We start from the raw sequence: 18,481 nt of genomic DNA, 5'->3' as shown, positions 1-18,481 counted from the left end.
TGAGGGAGACCTGGATTCGATCTCTGGATTGGGAAGATCTCCTGTAGAAGGGAATGGCAACTCACTCCAGTATTCTGGCCTGGAAAATTCCATGGACAGAGGAGCCTGGCGGGCTACAGCTCATAGGGTCTCAAAGAGTTGGACACAACTGAGTGACTCACACATACACAGTGTTTTAATAATTTGGAGTTCCCAGAAAAACTACTGGCTGATGCAAATATTTCATCTTACCTAGCAGAAAAAATTTATCACTATAGACAGACAAATTAGCATTTTAAGTTGATTCTTAAAATATATATGATACTGATATAATCCAGGTATTAACAAACATGGCTACAACTGTCACACCCTAGTCCCCACCCATCACTGCCAGGAGCAGTTACCCATGGGCATGCTCAATCAAGCTGCCATACATCCTCTTTCTTTCTCTTGAATTTCTATCACTTACCTATTACCAAAATATTGTATTTAAAAACATCTTAACCTAACTAGTACAACAACAGGAAAATGGTTAAATAAATTATGGGATATCCAAATAACATACTTCTATAAAGCTATTAAAATGATATTTTTGCAGACTAATGATGTGAAGAATTATAAAGTGAATATACATACAAACTATAAAAAAATACATTTATAAATGCACAAAAGGCAACATTAATTTTTTTCTGAATCATGAGACTACAGATAATTTTTATTTTCATTTTTATATCTCTTTATACTTCAAATACTAACCAAAAGGAGGAAAATAACCCAGTAATCTATAGTTAATTAAATCTATTAATTAAAAATCAAAGAATGATTGAACTTTCACTAATGCCTTCTGAACTTGGTCAATTAAATTCATAAAAACTTTACATCAGGGAAAATTGAAAAAAAATTTTAAATAACTAAAATGCTATATATATAATTTCTTCAAAAAATTATGTACAAAGCAAATCAGTTTAACATACATTAACTGATAAGAAATGTCTGCAGCTGGCTTCCCTAGGCTTGAACCCCTAGTTGCAGAACTTATTGACTGTATGAACTTGAGTAAGCTATATAACCTCTGTGTGCCTCAGTTTCCTCAACTATAAAATAGGGATAATAATATCTACTTCTTTTGATTAAGTGAAGGATCGCTGGAAGGATTAAATGAAGTTGTATATATGAAGTCCTTAGAATAGCCCCTTGCATACAGCAAATGTTATAGTGTATTTGTTAAATAAGTCAATTAGCATGAGACTTGTTTGTTAGAGGAAATTAACTAATTACATGTAAAGTACTTGGCATTTAGTAAAAATGAAGAAAATGTTAGCTAGTATTAGAAGTAACATCTTTTTAACACAAAAATGTTTAGAGTCATTTCCTGAACATACAACAATAGAATCTACTCACCTCATCTACAATAACATGAGACACATTTGTTAGGAGACCATCTTCTTGAAGTTTTCTTAGCAAAACCCCTGTTGTACAATAGAGTAACCTGGTAGATTCACTAGCGCGAGACTCCATCCGGATCTGATATCCACACAAAGAATTCTGAAGGGAAAACATAGCCAAGATTGGATTCTCACAAATGATGTGGGGAAAAAAGCTTTAGAGACTGAAGTACAGGTGCTGGTCCTGCTCCTATATGGAGCAGTCTAAGTAAATCTGTTTAGTGCCATTTATTACTTTCCTATGTTTTCAATTATACCAAACTATAAAATTTGTTCTGGCAATTTAAACAAGGAAAATTTTCAGAATTTTGAAACAAAAAGCTGTTCTCCTGCTCTGAGTACCATTAATATGATTATGGAAATATTAACAGATTTAATCAATTTCTTATGAAATTATCTTGGAGCAAAATACTGAGGTGCTCAGGAACAGAATTTTAGATCTGCTCCTACAACTTGTCTACTCTTCTATCAAGATCTCATAGGAGCTGCAACCATTAAAAACCAGTGGTGCCTGATGAGAATCCTGAAGTCACTTCTATTTCCATCACATTTTCTTTCATACTCCTTCAGTCATTCCTCTGCTGTTTGTAAACATGTCTGTCATCCCCTTTATTTAAATTCCTTATAAGACAGAAATTGTGCCCTTTGTCCCCTTACATGTCATGAGACAGTCCAGAAAAATTGCCACATAAAATTTTAATGAAGGGTTATCTAACTTAAAGATAGACAAAAATGTTAAGTACCCTATCTAGAAAGAACAATTCAAAGCATAATTAAATTGAACTACATGAACTTGGAATTCATTATATTTGGTTCTAAACCAATTTTATGAATTCCTACATTTTGCAGTCACTCTGGTTAAGGTTTGGCCAGTTTTGTGTACACTTTTATCCCCAAACACAGGACAACAGGTATTTTAAGTTCTTTTTTCTATTGTTTTTATATACAGGATTTGAAAATATTCTCATATTGTCTTCGATATTGTTTTTTTGCTTCTGTTCATTGAGCTAATGAAAATCATTCAGGAACATATCCTATATATCCAGATTTCCAAATACTGAGATATCTGGTATTACAATTTATCTGTATGTATTTATATTCTTTGAATGATCAACTTAGTAATGTAATATATTTGAGTACTCAGTTACTGAAGTGAATATATTTTTCCTTTTACATGAGAATTTTAATGATAATTACTTACAGTCCTTTTCCTACAAAGGAGAGTGGCATATCATACCTATTAAAGAAAACACGAAAAGCACCTGAGAGGTGCTACTGAACAAACAGTATCGGCCAAAATTCATATATGGTACAGGTTCCATTTGGATCCCAAGAGCACAGGTAAGTAATGCCATGTCACCATTCTCTGAGGTAGAGCTGAACAACACTTTACCTTTCCTCCAGGTCCATTTTCACAGCCCAATTCATCACACACTCTTGTGGCTAAACTCACTGCTGAGATTCTTCGGGGCTGGGTGCAGACGATGTTACATTTAGTTGTTCCCCACTCATTCAGAAGCAGATCTTCTAAGAGAAAATGCGGCACTTGAGTACTTTTACCACTCCCTGTTTCACCTGCCACAACCACAACCCGGTGCCTTTTGAGAGTTTCAACAATTGAACTCCTGTGTTTAAACACAGGCAACTGTTGCCTTTCCTTTAGAAGTCTCTGGTACTTAGGTGTGCTCTGCAACTTTCTAAAGAGGTTTCTAACAGGTTCCAAATCTTCCACCTTTTCCGATTCCAAGGACAGTGCAGAAAAATCCTCATCAGAAACTAAATTTTCCCAAGATTCCTCAGGATCTTCAGAGTTTTCTCTCTTATTTTCAGAATGCTGTTGTTGCTGTTGCTGCTGCTGTTTCAGTTTATTCAGAAGTTTGGCAATAAAAAGGTCACGTGGTTTATTGGTTTCCATTTTATTTAATTCTTCCTTTTTCTTTTCCGCATCACTCCACTCTAGCCAAACATCTCGGTAAGTAGGAGGAAGCAACTGATGAACTGACTATAAAGGAAAAAAATAGTAATACGTTGTGTTGATTAATTACTGGATACCAAAATTCAATAGGTTAGAACTGAAAAGAATAGCTATTGCTTCTTAAAATATCTCTTAAACTAGTAGGTTACTACTGTATTTTAATAAAAGACATACAAGCATATTGGGAGTAGGAAATGGCAACCTGCTCCAGTATTTTTGCCTGGGAAATTCCATGGCTAGAGGAGGCTAGTGGGCTATGTAGTCCATGGGGTCACAAAGTGCTAGACGTGACTGAGCACACACATACACGCATATGATGCAAACTGATAAACAGCATATAAACAGGCTTCTGGACTTACTAGCTGTGTGACCTTGGGCAAGTAACTTAACTTCTTGGTGTCTTAGTTTCTAATTGTAAAGTGGGGCTAATAATTATACCTCCCTTATATGCATACTCTGAGGTAAACTTTCAGTTAATCAAACACAGTGCTTATTCTAGAACACAATAAACTATTAGACACATGTTTATTATTTATTCCTATGGTAGTGCTATTTAAATATGTAGATGATCCACAAAGCACTGATCAAAGTTCCCTCTTAGATTCCATTTGTATATTACAAGTCAAAGTATTTTACTTTGAACTCCATTGGATGGAATCTAAGTTATCCTGCCTCTGTTTTATTAAGAGCCCACAATTATTTTTGTAACATTGACAGTCATTTCCATTAATTAAGCTTACCTTATGATACCTTATTTTGCAAATCAAGGGAAATAAAGACATTAAGAACTTTTACTGAGAGAAAATGGAAAAGAACTATTATTTGGAATTCCACTTAATCAGTGTCTAAATTTTCAGTAGTTCTAATTCACCAGGAAGAAAGATATACACGTTTATTACAAAGAGAAAATGCTGACAGTACTCCCAACACCCGCCCCCCCCCCGACCCCGCAAAAAAGAGCACAGTGTTCTCTTAAAAGTGCTCTCTTCAGTAAGACTTTATTTTCATCTTTCCTTAAACTGGAAGCTTTAGTCGATATAACCTAAAAGTGAAAACTGGAACCAATGTCTTGTATTTTAAAGTTGAGAGACAATATAACATTATAGGAAAACAACTGTTTAAAAACTCTCCTTAATTCAATCACTCTAGCACAGTTTTTTAATCTTTAAATCAGTGTAGCTTGCAAAGCTGGACCGAATGGTTCAGTGCCTCTGGTCCAAGGAGAGAAAGCTTGAACTATGTTTGGAGGTGAGACAAAGTCAAAATTATAAATAAGCAGAAACAAGGACTACTCAGAAGCAGCATTCAGTGAAGAGAAAACTGGCACAAAGGGCCACGATTAAACCTTACCTTCCACATGCAGATCGTTTCATGTTGACAAAATATACCCATTACTCCACAAATGAATTCTGAGACACTTGGATCTATAAAAACTTACCTGCCCTTTCACTAAACGATAAAGAGCTAAAGTAGCTCCCAGGTGCTGAGCCTGCATACCATCCTCTGTTAAGATCGTGGGGCACACAACCAGGACATCATCTTCAGACTTGATTACCCTCACCCTAAAAGAAGCCAAAGACATTTTAAAATAAAATTGATGAAGTAAAAATGGTCAGAATTCCATTAACACTGAACTGTAGTTTACATTATTTAAATTAAATATTCTTACAGAAAACACTATATTAATACTAGGTAATGATTTATAGGCACTATCAACCTAGAGATGTGGAACCAGCTTCCTAAACATCTACTTTACTCATAGGAAAAAAAATATTTTCATCTTAGATTTTTCTAGAAGTTCACTCAGTTAACCAAAAACATACCTACATTTCCAGTATCTACCTACTGCAACTTTTTCAAAGGAAGGATTTGGACTCTTGGGAAGATTCTTCCTGACCCAATCGATCAGAAATTGTTTGGGAGATTTTCCAGTCCAGCTTCGAGCAGTATAGTCAAAATTTCTTACATCATGAGGTTCTTTCTTTTTCTCTAAAATGACAAAGATTGGTTCTTTAAAAATGCTTATGTAGTAATACAGAATATCTTTTGAAGGATTAAAGTTCTCCCACTTTTGGGAACAGATTTTTTTTAAGAGAACAGGTTAGAAAAGGACAGACAGACCTGATTCAAGCAAGGGAAAGGTTGGCCAAAAAGGGGATAATAGGATGAGCAAAGTCATGGAGCCATGAAACAATACATGTTTTAAGAATGATGCAGCTGGAGTACACAGCTGGGAGAATAAGGTGGAAAGGTAGAGTGTGGCAGAATGCAAAGGATCATCAGAGCCATAATAGAAGGTTTGAACTTGTTAACTGATTAAAATTTTTAACCAGAAACTCATATTTTGATCTATGTTACAGAAAGATAATTCTGGCAGGAGTCTGAACTGGAGAGAGATGAGGCTGAAGCCAGATGTTGGTAATCACAAAATGCTACACAAATTATTATAATGATTACTTTTCCAAGACAGTGTGTGGAAGTGTAACTTTACTGCCATCTTTTGTAGTTTGTTGGAATACAAAGTAACATAGTTTCTCACTTATATAGTCCTTGATGTTTTACTATTTACAAATTACACTCTGGAACACTCTCCCTTCATTTTACCTCTTTCTTCTTCAGGAGCAGCTGTAGACTTTTCAAATAAATTAAAGTTCAAAGCACTTTCTCCTTCTGTGACTACAGGAGGCTTCTTTCTTTCATTCTGTTGGTGTGAAATCTTTATGGCTGGATTGAATACTGGATGATCTTCTAAAGTTTCCATTTCTACCAAAAAAAAAATGATGCTTATTTATTTTGTTTCTATTCATATTTGTTTTTCATGCTTTTTACTCTGCAATTTTTTTTTTAAAAACATTGCTTCTTTTTCCTTCCTACTAGGAATTTGTACTAGAAGTTCAAGGCAATTTATTTTCACATTATATACTAACATTTTTAGAACAAATCACTTAACAGATGTAGAAGGCCAAGAAAAACATCTTCACTAAAAATAAATTCTCATGGAATTATATTCACCTCTCCTTCTTGAGTGGAGATAGTGTTTTATGGTGTACACTTCAGGTTAACTAACTATGGCTGCAGGCCAAATTCAGCCCTGCTACCTATTTCCATATGGTCTGTGAGCTAAGGATGATTTTTACATCTTTAACTGGTTGAAAAAGATAAAAGAAAGAAATATTTGGTGCCATGTGAAAATTATATAAATTTCAGCATCCATTAAGTTTTGTGAGAACATAACCATTTGCTTATGTCTTGTATATGGCTGCTTTTATGCTGTGGCAGCAGAGCTGAGTAATCATAACAACCTGTAAAACTTAAATATTTACTATTTGGCTTGTTGCAAAAGTTTGCCAACCCCAAGTGTAAAATGTTAGGAAAGAGAAGACATATAAAAAAGAGGCAACCTCCATCCTAGGAAAGCCAATAGAGAAGACATATTAATACATCTAAGAATTTTAAAGCGTTTACCTCTTTGAAATTTCCTTATTTTCTCCTGAGTCTCTTTTTGGCCTTGCTTGTTCTTTTCTAGTTTAAAGGTAGCTGCTTGCTCCTTTGCATCCAGAAGTTTAGCTGCAAGGTGCAAGTACCTTTCATTCTGTTGTTCCAAATAAGATGATGACAAAGAAACGAAGAGCAAGATTAGTTTATCTACTGTCAATGTATTATATCAAAGCCTGTGATCTTTTGATCTTATTCTTTGGTCCAACAAATCTTTTAGCAATTTTTCATAGAGAAATAATACAAACGTACAAATCTGTAGGTACACAGATGTTCACTGCAGTACTGATTGAAAAGGAAAACTGGAAACCAAGTGTGGTATGCTCTACAGAGAAAACTAATCATTGGGGGGGAAAAGTCAAGAAGCAATAGAATCAAGGTAATGCAAAGAATTGACTCACTAGAAAAGACCCTGATGCTGGAAAAGGTTGAAGGCGGGAAGAAAAGGGGACAACAAAGAATAAGATGGTTGGTTGGCATCACTGACTCAATGGACATGAGTTTGAGTAAGCTTTGGGAGTTGGTGATGGGACAGGGAAGCCTGGAGTGCTGCAGTCCACAGGGTCGCAAAGAGTCGGACATGGCTGAGCGACTGAACTGAACTGGATCCACATGGAGAAATTTACTTGACATGTTAAATAAAATAAGTGAACTATGGAATAAAATGTAAGTATGAGCTCATTTCTGTAAAAAGAAAAGTTACTTTTACACATTTTATAAATATATGGATTTAAAGGACTGCATATGCATTAGTACAAGACACTCGCAGCCAAAAAACCAAAACAAAACAGAAGCAACACTGTAACAAATTCAATAAAGACTTTATATAAAAAACAAAAATACAATTTTCTGAAAGCTGCTGCTGCTAAGTCACTTCAGTTGTGTCCGACTCTTGTGCAACCCCATGACGGCAGCCCACCAGGCTCCTCCGTCCATGGGATTTTCCAGGCAAAAACACAAGTGGGTTGCCATTGCCTTCTCCATTTCTGAAAGTTACCTTCCTATAATCTCTATCTTATGGAAGACAGTCAGGGATGTTACCAAAAAAAAAAAGGCCTCTGGAGAAAACGTGTATTATAAAATTTAACTCTGCTGAGCAAAAACCAGACAGAGAGCTAAACTCAAATTACTGGTTTTTCCTTTAGGTTAGGTTAATAAGAGATGGGAAGCAACAAACCACTGGGTAGAGAACAGGGTATTAGCAGTGCTGCTATGAGACACAACCACTGAGTCGAGGGGAAAAGAGACAACTAAGGAAGCACAATTCTGGGATCATTCTGTGTAGAAGCAGACAGCAATAGAGTGTAACAGACAGAAGGATTAGCTACCGCCTCAATTTCACCCAAACCACACTCATTCTTTCAATCTTTCCTCTCTGTGGCACTGATACCACCATCCCTCCGCCTACGAATCTCTTGCTGTCTTTGGCTTCTTAATTTATGTAAATCAGCAATTTATATTGATTCTTCCTTTATGTTTCTCTTCTAAGTTCCAATTTGGGGACCTCCCTGGTTGTCCAGGGGCTTCCCTGGTAGCTCAGCAGGTAAAGAATCTGCCTGCAAATCAGGAAACCTCGGTTCAATTTCTGGGTCAGGAAGATCCCCTAGAGAAGGAATAAGCTACCCACTCCAGTATTCTTGGGCTTCCCTGGTGGCTCAGATGTTAAAAGAATCCACCTGCAATGCAGGAGACCGGGTTCAATCCCTGGCTTGGGAAGATCCCCATGGCAACCCACTCCAGTGTTCTTGCCTGGAGAATTCCATGAACAGAGGAGCCTGGCAGGCTACACTCCATGGTGTCGCAGAGTCAGACATGACTGAGCAATTTTCACTTCACTGGCTGTCCAGAGGCTAGGAGTCTGCACTTCTACAGCAGGGGGCACAGGCTCAATCCTGCTCAGGGAAGTTCTGCATGCTGTATGGTGTGCTCACACCTCTCCCCCAAAACACTATACAAATTCCAATTTGGGACTTTATTATTTCACACCTGAGCAAGTGCAAGAGTTATTCTTGTGGGTTACCTGCCTCCACACAGTTAGCGAGCCTTCCTAATCAATAGGGAAAGTTCTTAAATTCATTTTCTGGGCATCAAAATTCTCTAGTCTCAGTTAAACTCACTTGTTTACTCCTATTTGCTAGTACTCACACATTTTATCCTGATTACAGTTTAATATGCAAAGGCCCTTTGCACAATTCCACTTCTGTACCCTTATTTACACTATTTCACTCACCTGGGCCATTTTTGCATTCTTTGTTGCCTATGCATGTTTCATGCATCCTTCAAATCCCACTTCTTTTCAGTTCAGTCGCTCAGTGGTGTCCAACCCTTTGCGACCCCATGAATCACAGCACACCAGGCCTCCCCGTCCATCACCAACTCCCGGAGTTCACTCAGACTCACGTCCATTGAGTCAGTGATGCCATCCAGCCATCTCATCCTCTGTCGTCCCCTTCTCCTCCTGACCCCAATCCCTCCCAGCATCAGAGTCTTTTCCAATGAGTCAACTCTTCACATGAGGTGGCCAAAATACCGGAGTTTCAGCTTTTAGCATCATTCCTTCCAAAGAACACCCTGGACCGATCTCCTTTAGGATGGACTGGTTGGATCTCCTTGCAGTCCATGGGACTCTCAAGAGTCTTCTCCAACACCACAGTTCAAAAGCATCAATTCTTTGGCGCTCAGCTCTCTTCACAGTCCAACTCTCACATCCATACATGACCACTGGAAAAACCATCGCCTTGACTAGACAGACCTTTGTTGACAAAGTAATGTCTCTACTTTTTAATTTTTATTTATTTATTTCTTTCTTTATTTTTTATTTTTATTTTTACTTTATTTTACAATACTGTATTGGTTTTGCCATACATTGACATGAAATATGCTATCTAGGTTGGTCATAACTTTCCTTCCAAGCAGTAAGCATCTTTTAATTTCATGACTGCAATTACCATCTGTAGTGATTTTGGAGCCCAAAAAATAAAGTCTGACAGTAAGACTGACCAGATGCTCCAATCAGAAGAGACCTCTTTTTCTGAACCTCAAAATAACGTGTACTATCATAGATTGTTTTTGTTACTTTAATACAGGCACATGCTTAAAAAAAAACTCAGAGGATACAGAAGAGTATAATCCACCCTACTAACCCCAGCCCTGTTCACTAGTAATAGCTTCTTGTGTATTTCTCAAGATGTCTCCTTTGCATACAAAAGGATGCAAATATATGTGTGTGTGTGAGAGTGTGTGTATGTACTCTTTTACTCAAATGAGTTCATTATACTACACATGCTGTTGTACAACTTCCTTTTTTCCATTCTAAATCAACTTTATAAAGGTACGATTCGCTTATAACAAAACATACCCATTTTAAGTGAATAGAATGTGTTTGATAAACGTATATATCCACATAACCATCATCATAAAGACATAAATCACTGCCATCATCCCCAAAAGTTTCCCTATCATGCCTAACAGTCAATCTCCTTCCTCCATCCGTGGGCTCAGACAACCACTGATCTGGTTTCTCTTACTAGAGATTGATTTTGCATAGATGACTTTTCTAGGATTTAATATAATGAAATTGTTCAGCAGGTACTTATTTGTGCCTTTCATTCTTATATAATGATTTCGAAAGCTGCTTATAGTGTTTGGCTGTTATTAATAAAACTGCTATGAATATTTGTGTACAAGCTTTTTTATGACATTTTCATTTTTACTGAGTAAATACCTAGGAATGAAATTGTTAGGTCATATGGTAAATTTATGTCTAACTTCATAAGAAAGTGACAGTTTTCCAAAGTAGTTGTACTCCTACAATCGGTGTAGGAGTGTTCGGTTGCTTCATATCCTCCCAACATTTGGTATTACTGATCTTTTAATTTTAGCCATTTTGATAGAAATATAGTAGTATTTCATTGCAGTTTTCATTGTCATTTTTCCCACAACTAGCAATGTTGAAGTTATTTTTACATGTTTATTGGCCATCCAAATATCCGCTTTTGTAAAATGCCTGTTGTCCTTTTAAAACTTCTTTATAAATTCTAGATAGAAGTCTTTAATCAGATATATGTATTGTTATTTTCTTCCTACAACTTGATTTTTTCACTTAATCTAATATTTTTACCTTATCTTATGATATGTAGGTTTTCTCTGTCCAGGCAAAGGCGTTCGTTTATAAAATAATGTGCTTTTAAAATTATCCAAATCATTTAGCATACTCTTAACCCTTAATCATTTAAAAATACTTGGCGACTGTCTTTAGACATGGGAGTGATGTAACAACATTTATTGAATGGTTATTTCGTGTCATGTTTTTCCCTAAGTGTTGTTTTATTTAACTCTCACATAAACCCCTAGAGATAACTACTTCAATTTACAAATGAGGAAACTAAGTCTTAGAAAACTTAAATATTTTGCAAGGAATATCCAACTATAAGATTAACACAAATTTCTACTCACAGGGTCAAATTTTTCCTCTTCTAAACTTTTAGAAGTCTCACTCTTTTCTTCATTTTGTTGTTCAGCATATCGCAAAATCCATTCTTTCATATTTACTTCCAAATTTTTTCCATCCTTTTTTGGCTAGAAAAAAAAAACAACAAATATCTGAAAAATCAAAATTAGAAAAAGATGTCAAAACTATCATCAAGTGTCACTGCTTTTATAATTTCTTTACACTCAGAAACAGTAGACACGTAAGTCTCAAAAATCATAGTGAAGGACAAATGAGTAGAACTCAACATTACTTTGGTAAGTCTAAACTTACATAGTTCAAAGAATCCATTTACATAAAGAGGCAAAAAACTGACAGAACTGTGAAAAACCTGTGTTATTCTTTAACAGTGGTTTTGTGCAGATGCTGTTTCCACAGATTTTTACTTATTTTTAAGCTTTACTGAGGTCTGATACATTAACAATTGTACATATTATTGTGATTTTAACTATTATATATGCATACACTCATCATTTTGATGAGTTTGGACATATGCTTATATCATGGATGCTAAAGCTGAAGCTCCAATACTTTGGCCATCTGATGTGAAGAACTGACTCATTGGAAAAGACCCTAATGCTAGGAAAGACTGAGGGCAGGAAGAGAAGGGATGACAGAGGATGAGATGGTTGGATGGCATCACCGACTCGAAGGACATGAGTTTGAGCAAGCTCTGGAAGTTGGTGATGGACAAGGAAGCCTGGTGTGTTGCAGTCCATGGGGTCAGAAAGAGTTGGACATGACTGACTGACTGAACTGACTGATATACCCATGATACCACATGATACTACAACCAAGGTACTAAATGTACCTGTAACTTTCAAAAATTCTTGAGTGTTCCTTTGTGTGTGTGTGTGTGTATTGCTGTGGGGAAAGGCATGGTTGTGGTAAGAAAGCTTAACATGAGATCTATCCTCTTAACATATTTTAAAGTACACAATACTGTTCTGTTGACCCCAGGCACTATGTTGAACAGCAGATGTCTAGAATTTATTGATATTGCATAACTGAAATTTTATTACCATTAAGCAACATTTTCGCATTTGTCCTTTCTCCCTTTAGCCCCTGGTAACTACCATTCTGTTTCTATGAACATGACTATTTTAGGTACTTCATATAAGTGACATCATGCAATATTTGTCTTTCTGTGACTAGCTTATTTAACTTAGCATAATGTTCTCTAGGTTCACCCATGTTCACAGATGTTTTATGATATGCAAAGTATTTGTGTATAATGCCCTAAGGAAGTACACCTTCCAGTATCAGTGCCTTTCTGTAACCCCCTTCCACAAAGATTCTGAATTGGCCACATGACTTGCTTCAGCCAATGCAACATTAGCAAGAGTGATACCAGCAGAGGCTTGATAAAAATTTGTACACTGGTGTTTACTATCTTGAGACACTTGCTTTTGGAAGCCAGATGTCAAGTAAGAAGTCTGACCATTCTAATATCAAAATGTAAGAGGAAACCTAAACTAATCATGTGGAGAGAGAGGTGCCTTGCTAGCAAGATCCCAGCTGAGGCTCTAGTAATGTGAGTAAATAAACCATTTTGGATGTTCTAGCCTGAGGAGATACCTCTTGGATCAGACAAACTGCCTAGCTGAGCTCAGTCCAAACTGCAAAATCGTAAGGAATAAAATGTTGGTTTAAGTCACTCCATTTTCAGGTGGTTTGTTATGTAGCAATAGATAACTGAAACGACAATGCTAATGGGTTTGGCAAACCCATTAGACATTTTCAATGAGTAAAAATGTAACCGCAACCTAATACTTATACTCTTATGAACTGTTACACATGTTTCCCTCTGATTTTACACTTTAAATGTTGAATTCTTAAATTACCATGATCTTAGGATCTTCTTCCTGCTTTTTGGTTTTAGGTTGCAGTGGAGGTGAAATAGTGGCTTGCGTTTGAGGATACTGAAATTTTGGCCTGCTTTTAGGTTGTTGCTCTTCAAATTCCTGGCTGAATCCTTCAGGAAGCGCATCTTAAGAGAAATTGGGATAAAAATGATGTACACGATACAGAAAACATACAAATATTTATTAAATACATGCATAAAACCTGTCTAAACAAAGAGCACTTAACTTTCTTCTACTGTTCATCTCCTAGGAATAGAAATCCTACAATGAAAGTTGTTTTATTATCAAACCAGTGGGAACACTCTCTAGACAAAAACCAGCCCACCTCGATTTGACCATTTCACTCTCAAAGTGCTAGATGCCTAAATTTTCATAAGAAAATCTTAACTCTCCCCTCCTCCTTGGTTGCATGTGGTAGTAGTCTTAATCAGTCATAAAAGTCATAAAATTTACATTCCAGGATCTTGCCAAAGATTACAGCCTGAACCTTATGTTTAATTAAATATTATTTACCCAAAGCAAGATAGCCCTAATTTCTAAACCAAAACCAAGTACACAGCCTGACAGAGTACAGACAGTCGAGAATATGCTGTATAATGTGTATTGTAAAATGGCCATTAACAACTCAAAGCAACACACACAAAAATAATTTTTTCTTGCACAGACTATAATCTTTAAGAATAATATATCAAAAAGACCAGCAAAGGGTAAGAATATTTTAAAAATAATTATAACACAGTGAAAAAAAATTTAAGTGCAAACCAAAAGCTTTCTACAAATATCATAAACACAAATTATTTCAAAAGGTTTTATAAACTGAAAGACTGTTATGATAATAGTGCTTACCATCTGAAAGGTTTAAACAGAGCCAATCCAAGGCAGAATGAAGATCACCGCCATGTAAGAGTGTGTTAGTCATGGCATCTTCAATGTCCTTAGTTTTAAATGAAAATGCTTGTAAAGCCATGTATAAATCCTATGGAAGAGAAATGTAAAAAAGCCATTCTGTCAATTCTCTGTTTTTTCATTACTAAGTGTATTCTCCCATTCATTTTAAAACAGAAATTCTGACACAAATTATAACTTCAAAAGTATCTTTTTCTCTTTTTTTCCAGTTTGAAGAATTATTTTATTTGATAACTAGGGAATTCGAGAACTACAGAAAAATAAAAAAGGACCAGGAGAAATTGCTCATATTCTCACTATCCAAAGATACCGTTTGCAATGCAATGTGGGTCCTTCAGTCATTTTCTGTGATTTTTTTAAAAACAAATTTTATTTAACATTATAACTAAGTATCTTCCCAAATTATTAGAAATTGTTCATCACTTGTAATAGTTACAAAATATTCCACTGGATAGATATATCATAATCTATCTATACAGTTTCCTACTGGTGCTCACTTGGAATGTTTTCTTTTTCTTAAATCATAAGCAGTGCTTCAATGAACATGTTCATATAAAAAGTAAAGCTTTTTAATGTACTTTCTAAAACATTTTTAGATCTGGGCAAGACTGGGTTGAACTTCATACTCCTTTTATTTTGAAAGTGAAAAGTGAAAAGCTCAGTTGTGTCCAACTCTTTTCAACCCCATGGATTGTAGCCCACGGAATTTTCCAGGCAAGAGTACTGGAGTGAGTTGCCATTGCCTTCTCCAGGGATCAAAACCAGGTCTCCCTCATTGGAGGCAGAGGCTTTACCTCTAAGCCACCAGGGAAGCCCTTTTTATTTTGCTATTTAGTAATTAACAACCTCAGGCTATAATTTATATAATCCTTCTAAGCCTCAATTTCTTCATTTGAAAAAGGAAGCAAAATACCTTCTAGCATTGGTGTGTCAGAGAAAATGTAAGCAAACTGCCCACTACAAGTCCAACATAATTTGGGGGATGTAATTTTCATATCACTATTTTAATGTGTACACCTACATTTGGCACACCTTCTTTCTCATTTTTGCACATGGAACTAATCTACATGAAATTTCAATGGAAGTTGAAAAGTCAAGGGAACACGCTTGCATTGCTGGTGGGAATGTAAACGGATACAGCCAGTATGGAAGATGGTATGGAGACTCGGCCAGTATGGAAGATGGTATGGAGACTCGGCCACTATGGAAGATGGTATGGAGACTCCTTAAAAAGCTTAAAAACCATGTGACCCAGCAATCCCACTCCTAGGCATATACCCTGAGGAAAGCAAAACTGAAAAAGACACATGTATCCCAATGTTCACTGCAGCACTATTTACAATAGCTAGAACACGGAAACAACCTTGACATCCACTGACAGATGAATGGATAAAGAAGCAGTGGTACATATTTACAACGGAATACTACTCAGCCGTAAAAAGGAATGCATTTGAATCTGTTCTAATGAGGTGGACGAAATTAGAGCCCATTATACAGAGCGAAGTAAGTCAAGAGAAATATAAATATCATTACTGACACACATATATGGAATCTGAAGAGATGGCACTGATGAATTTATTTTCAGGGCAGCAAAGGAGAAAGAGACATAGAGAATGGACCTATGGACAAGGTGGAAGGAGGGGGGGAGAGAAGGGGAGATGTATGGAGAGAAAAACACAGAAATTTACAGTATCATGTGTAAAACATAGAAAACGGGAATTTGCTGTATGACTCAGGGAACTCAAACAGGGGCTCTGCAACAGGCTGAAGGGTGGGGTCGGGAGGGAGATGGGAGGGATGTCTGGGAGAGAGGGGACATGGGTTGTACCTATGGCTGATTCTTGTTGATGTATGACAGAAAACCACAAAATTCTGTAAAGCAATTATCCTTCAATTAAAAAAAATTTTTTTTAAATGCTCCACTAAAAATAAGTAACTTTAAAAAAAGGTTTGCAAAATACCTGTAATTTTTTGGCAGTAAGTCTTCCAGAAATCACTCCCTTGTCATTATTTTGCTTTTTATGTTCATTTATCACTCCAATAATTTTTTGCTCTAGTTTGTTATTAATTACCACCTATTGAGACCAAAAAGATCATATCAATTAGAAGATGAATTACTAAATAACATTTAATAATTAAATAATTAGAAGGAATCAGTTTTCTATATCCCTACCAACCAAGCCCAGAATTTCAGCTGAAATCAGATACAGCGATTATACTGGAATACCATTCATTGTATCACATTCCTGTCACATATTTAAGAAAAAATGAGGTATGGTAAAAACAACAATATCTGGCAAGACAAAATTCCTTTTACAAAGCTTCTTGAAGCCATGTATCTCATGACATTGTCCTTGGACCACCCTCATGTTGCCACCACAGAGACAGATTCCTAAGCCTTATTAAACACATTGAATCTGAATCCTTGGGGAAGGAACCCAGAAATGTGCCTTAATATAAAGCAACCTAAGCACACTGCCTGAAAGAATGGATGCAATGCTAAAAGAGGGGCAAATCAAGTAAAAACTTACACTAACATAAATTGTAATATTAGATTACACAAACTATTTTGGCTTCCACTGTTTGTCTTCAATTTTTTTCCTACTGGCCATTTTATCTTCTGTTGTTTCCGTATACTTAACCTAAGATCACATAACCATCTACCCTCAAATATATCTTCTTTTGGTCACATCTTTAATGAATGCTCACTATGAGCAATGCACAAAAACATACTTTAGGAATTTAGTCTAGCACAAGAAACATATAGAAAAAGAAACTATAACCCAGCATGTCATTATTAAGAAGACATAAGAAGGGGAAGTAGAGCTTTCTAGCCAGAGAGCCTATGGACAAAAGCTTGGAGTCATAGGATCATATGGGATCTAGGGGAACAATGAGATGTGAACTAAAATTTTAAGTGGAGAAGAGTAATGGAGAAGGCTGGAAAAGTATGCCAAGTCAGATCTGAAGGGATGTGTATGCTAGACTTAGAAGTCTGGACCTTACCCAGCTCTTCCTTAATTTCTTCGAGGCTTTCAACAGATGATTCAATTTTATCAGAAAAGTACTTTTATCATATACTTTTTACCATAAAAAGTATGATTCACTTTTTATTTCATATAGATGAGTAATTATTGTACTATTTACAAATTTTAAAATATCCCATCATTTGCTTACATTTAAGAGTACATTACACTTTTTTTTCTTTAAGGTAACATTTCTTGGAATGACTCAAAACATGGGTACTCACTTTCAGAATAGATTTATCCAGATTTGCAGGACCACCAGAATCATTTGCAGAATTAAAACTGTAAATTTTCGGACCTATACATAACAGACAATAAATAGTCAAGGTAATTTAATGAGCAATATCCATTACACTGTTTTAATTTTTGTCTAAAGATCACTAAATATTAAATATTTGATCTCAACTCTTCCTTTTCCACTTTACCAAATAACCCAATCCAGAAGGCAGCAATACTGCTCAACTTTCGAAAACATTTTATGCTGTTTAGCATTCTCTAGGTTAACTAGTTTCTCACCGAGTGCAAATGCTTCAGCAGTTAGCTGAAGGAAGACCTCTTAGAGGATATCTGATTCCTGGCAGAGAAGATGGGTAACTTTGAAGAGAAAAAGGAAGTGGGAGCACCTATCATGTCTCCTGCTGAGTACAAGGTTGCTGTATCAGTATCCAAGGCTGCTGAAACAAATTATCATGGACTTGGTGGCTGAATATACAGAAACATTCTCTCATAATTCTGGAGGGTAGAAGTCCAAAATCAAGGTGTCAGTAGGACCATACTTCACCTGATGGCTCTGGGTAACTCTTTTCTTCCTTCTTCTGGCGATCCCAGGTGTTTCCTGGCTTGCTTGTCTCGCTCCTAAAATGGCCTTCACACGGCCTTATTCCTTCTGTCTGTGTCCAAGTCTCCCTCTCCTTTCTCTGACCCTAGTCACTGGGCTTAGGGCTCTCCTTAAATCCAGGATGATTTCATCTCGAGATCCTTAACCAATTACATCTGCAATGATCTTTTTTCCAAAAAAGATCACATTCTGAGGTTCCAGGTAGACGTGAATGTTTGGGTGAACACTACTGAATCTGCTATAGTTGTCAAGTCTGTTCCAGTCAATAGAAATACTGTATGTTATCAGTCTTCTAACAATGACTAACCAGGAAGGAATAAATTTTACTTTCAAACTTTGGTCTCATGATCTCCTTCTCTCTTAAAAATGACTAAAGATCCCAAGCATTTTTTGTTTATGTGGGTTATAATAGTGATATTTATCACATATTGATAAAAGAGAAAAGTTTAAAAACATTAATTCA

General features: G+C 36.1%; 1 protein-coding gene across 2 annotated transcripts in view; it reads right to left on the bottom strand.

Annotated features, from left to right (window-relative positions):
• The window catches only part of DHX29 (DExH-box helicase 29), a 45,661-nt gene that overhangs the window by 21,123 nt on the left and 6,057 nt on the right, over positions 1 to 18,481 (bottom strand). Inside the window, exons 2-12 of one of the 2 annotated variants that reach the window (XM_068990446.1) lie at positions 17,405 to 17,478; positions 16,116 to 16,229; positions 14,095 to 14,224; positions 13,228 to 13,373; positions 11,350 to 11,472; positions 6,865 to 6,991; positions 6,004 to 6,162; positions 5,223 to 5,388; positions 4,838 to 4,961; positions 2,818 to 3,426; positions 1,381 to 1,524 (exon numbers count right to left, since the gene is read on the bottom strand). In XM_068990446.1, the coding sequence (XP_068846547.1) occupies positions 1,381 to 1,524; positions 2,818 to 3,426; positions 4,838 to 4,961; positions 5,223 to 5,388; positions 6,004 to 6,162; positions 6,865 to 6,991; positions 11,350 to 11,472; positions 13,228 to 13,373; positions 14,095 to 14,224; positions 16,116 to 16,229; positions 17,405 to 17,478 (1,916 nt within the window). The remainder of the gene's footprint in view (positions 1 to 1,380; positions 1,525 to 2,817; positions 3,427 to 4,837; positions 4,962 to 5,222; positions 5,389 to 6,003; positions 6,163 to 6,864; positions 6,992 to 11,349; positions 11,473 to 13,227; positions 13,374 to 14,094; positions 14,225 to 16,115; positions 16,230 to 17,404; positions 17,479 to 18,481) is intronic. The other variant, XM_068990447.1, reaches the window with a different exon arrangement.

This window comes from Capricornis sumatraensis, chromosome 18 (genome assembly GCF_032405125.1).
Source record: "Capricornis sumatraensis isolate serow.1 chromosome 18, serow.2, whole genome shotgun sequence".
Taxonomy (NCBI): Eukaryota; Metazoa; Chordata; class Mammalia; order Artiodactyla; family Bovidae; genus Capricornis; species Capricornis sumatraensis.
This window is presented reverse-complemented; position numbering and strand designations above follow the sequence as displayed.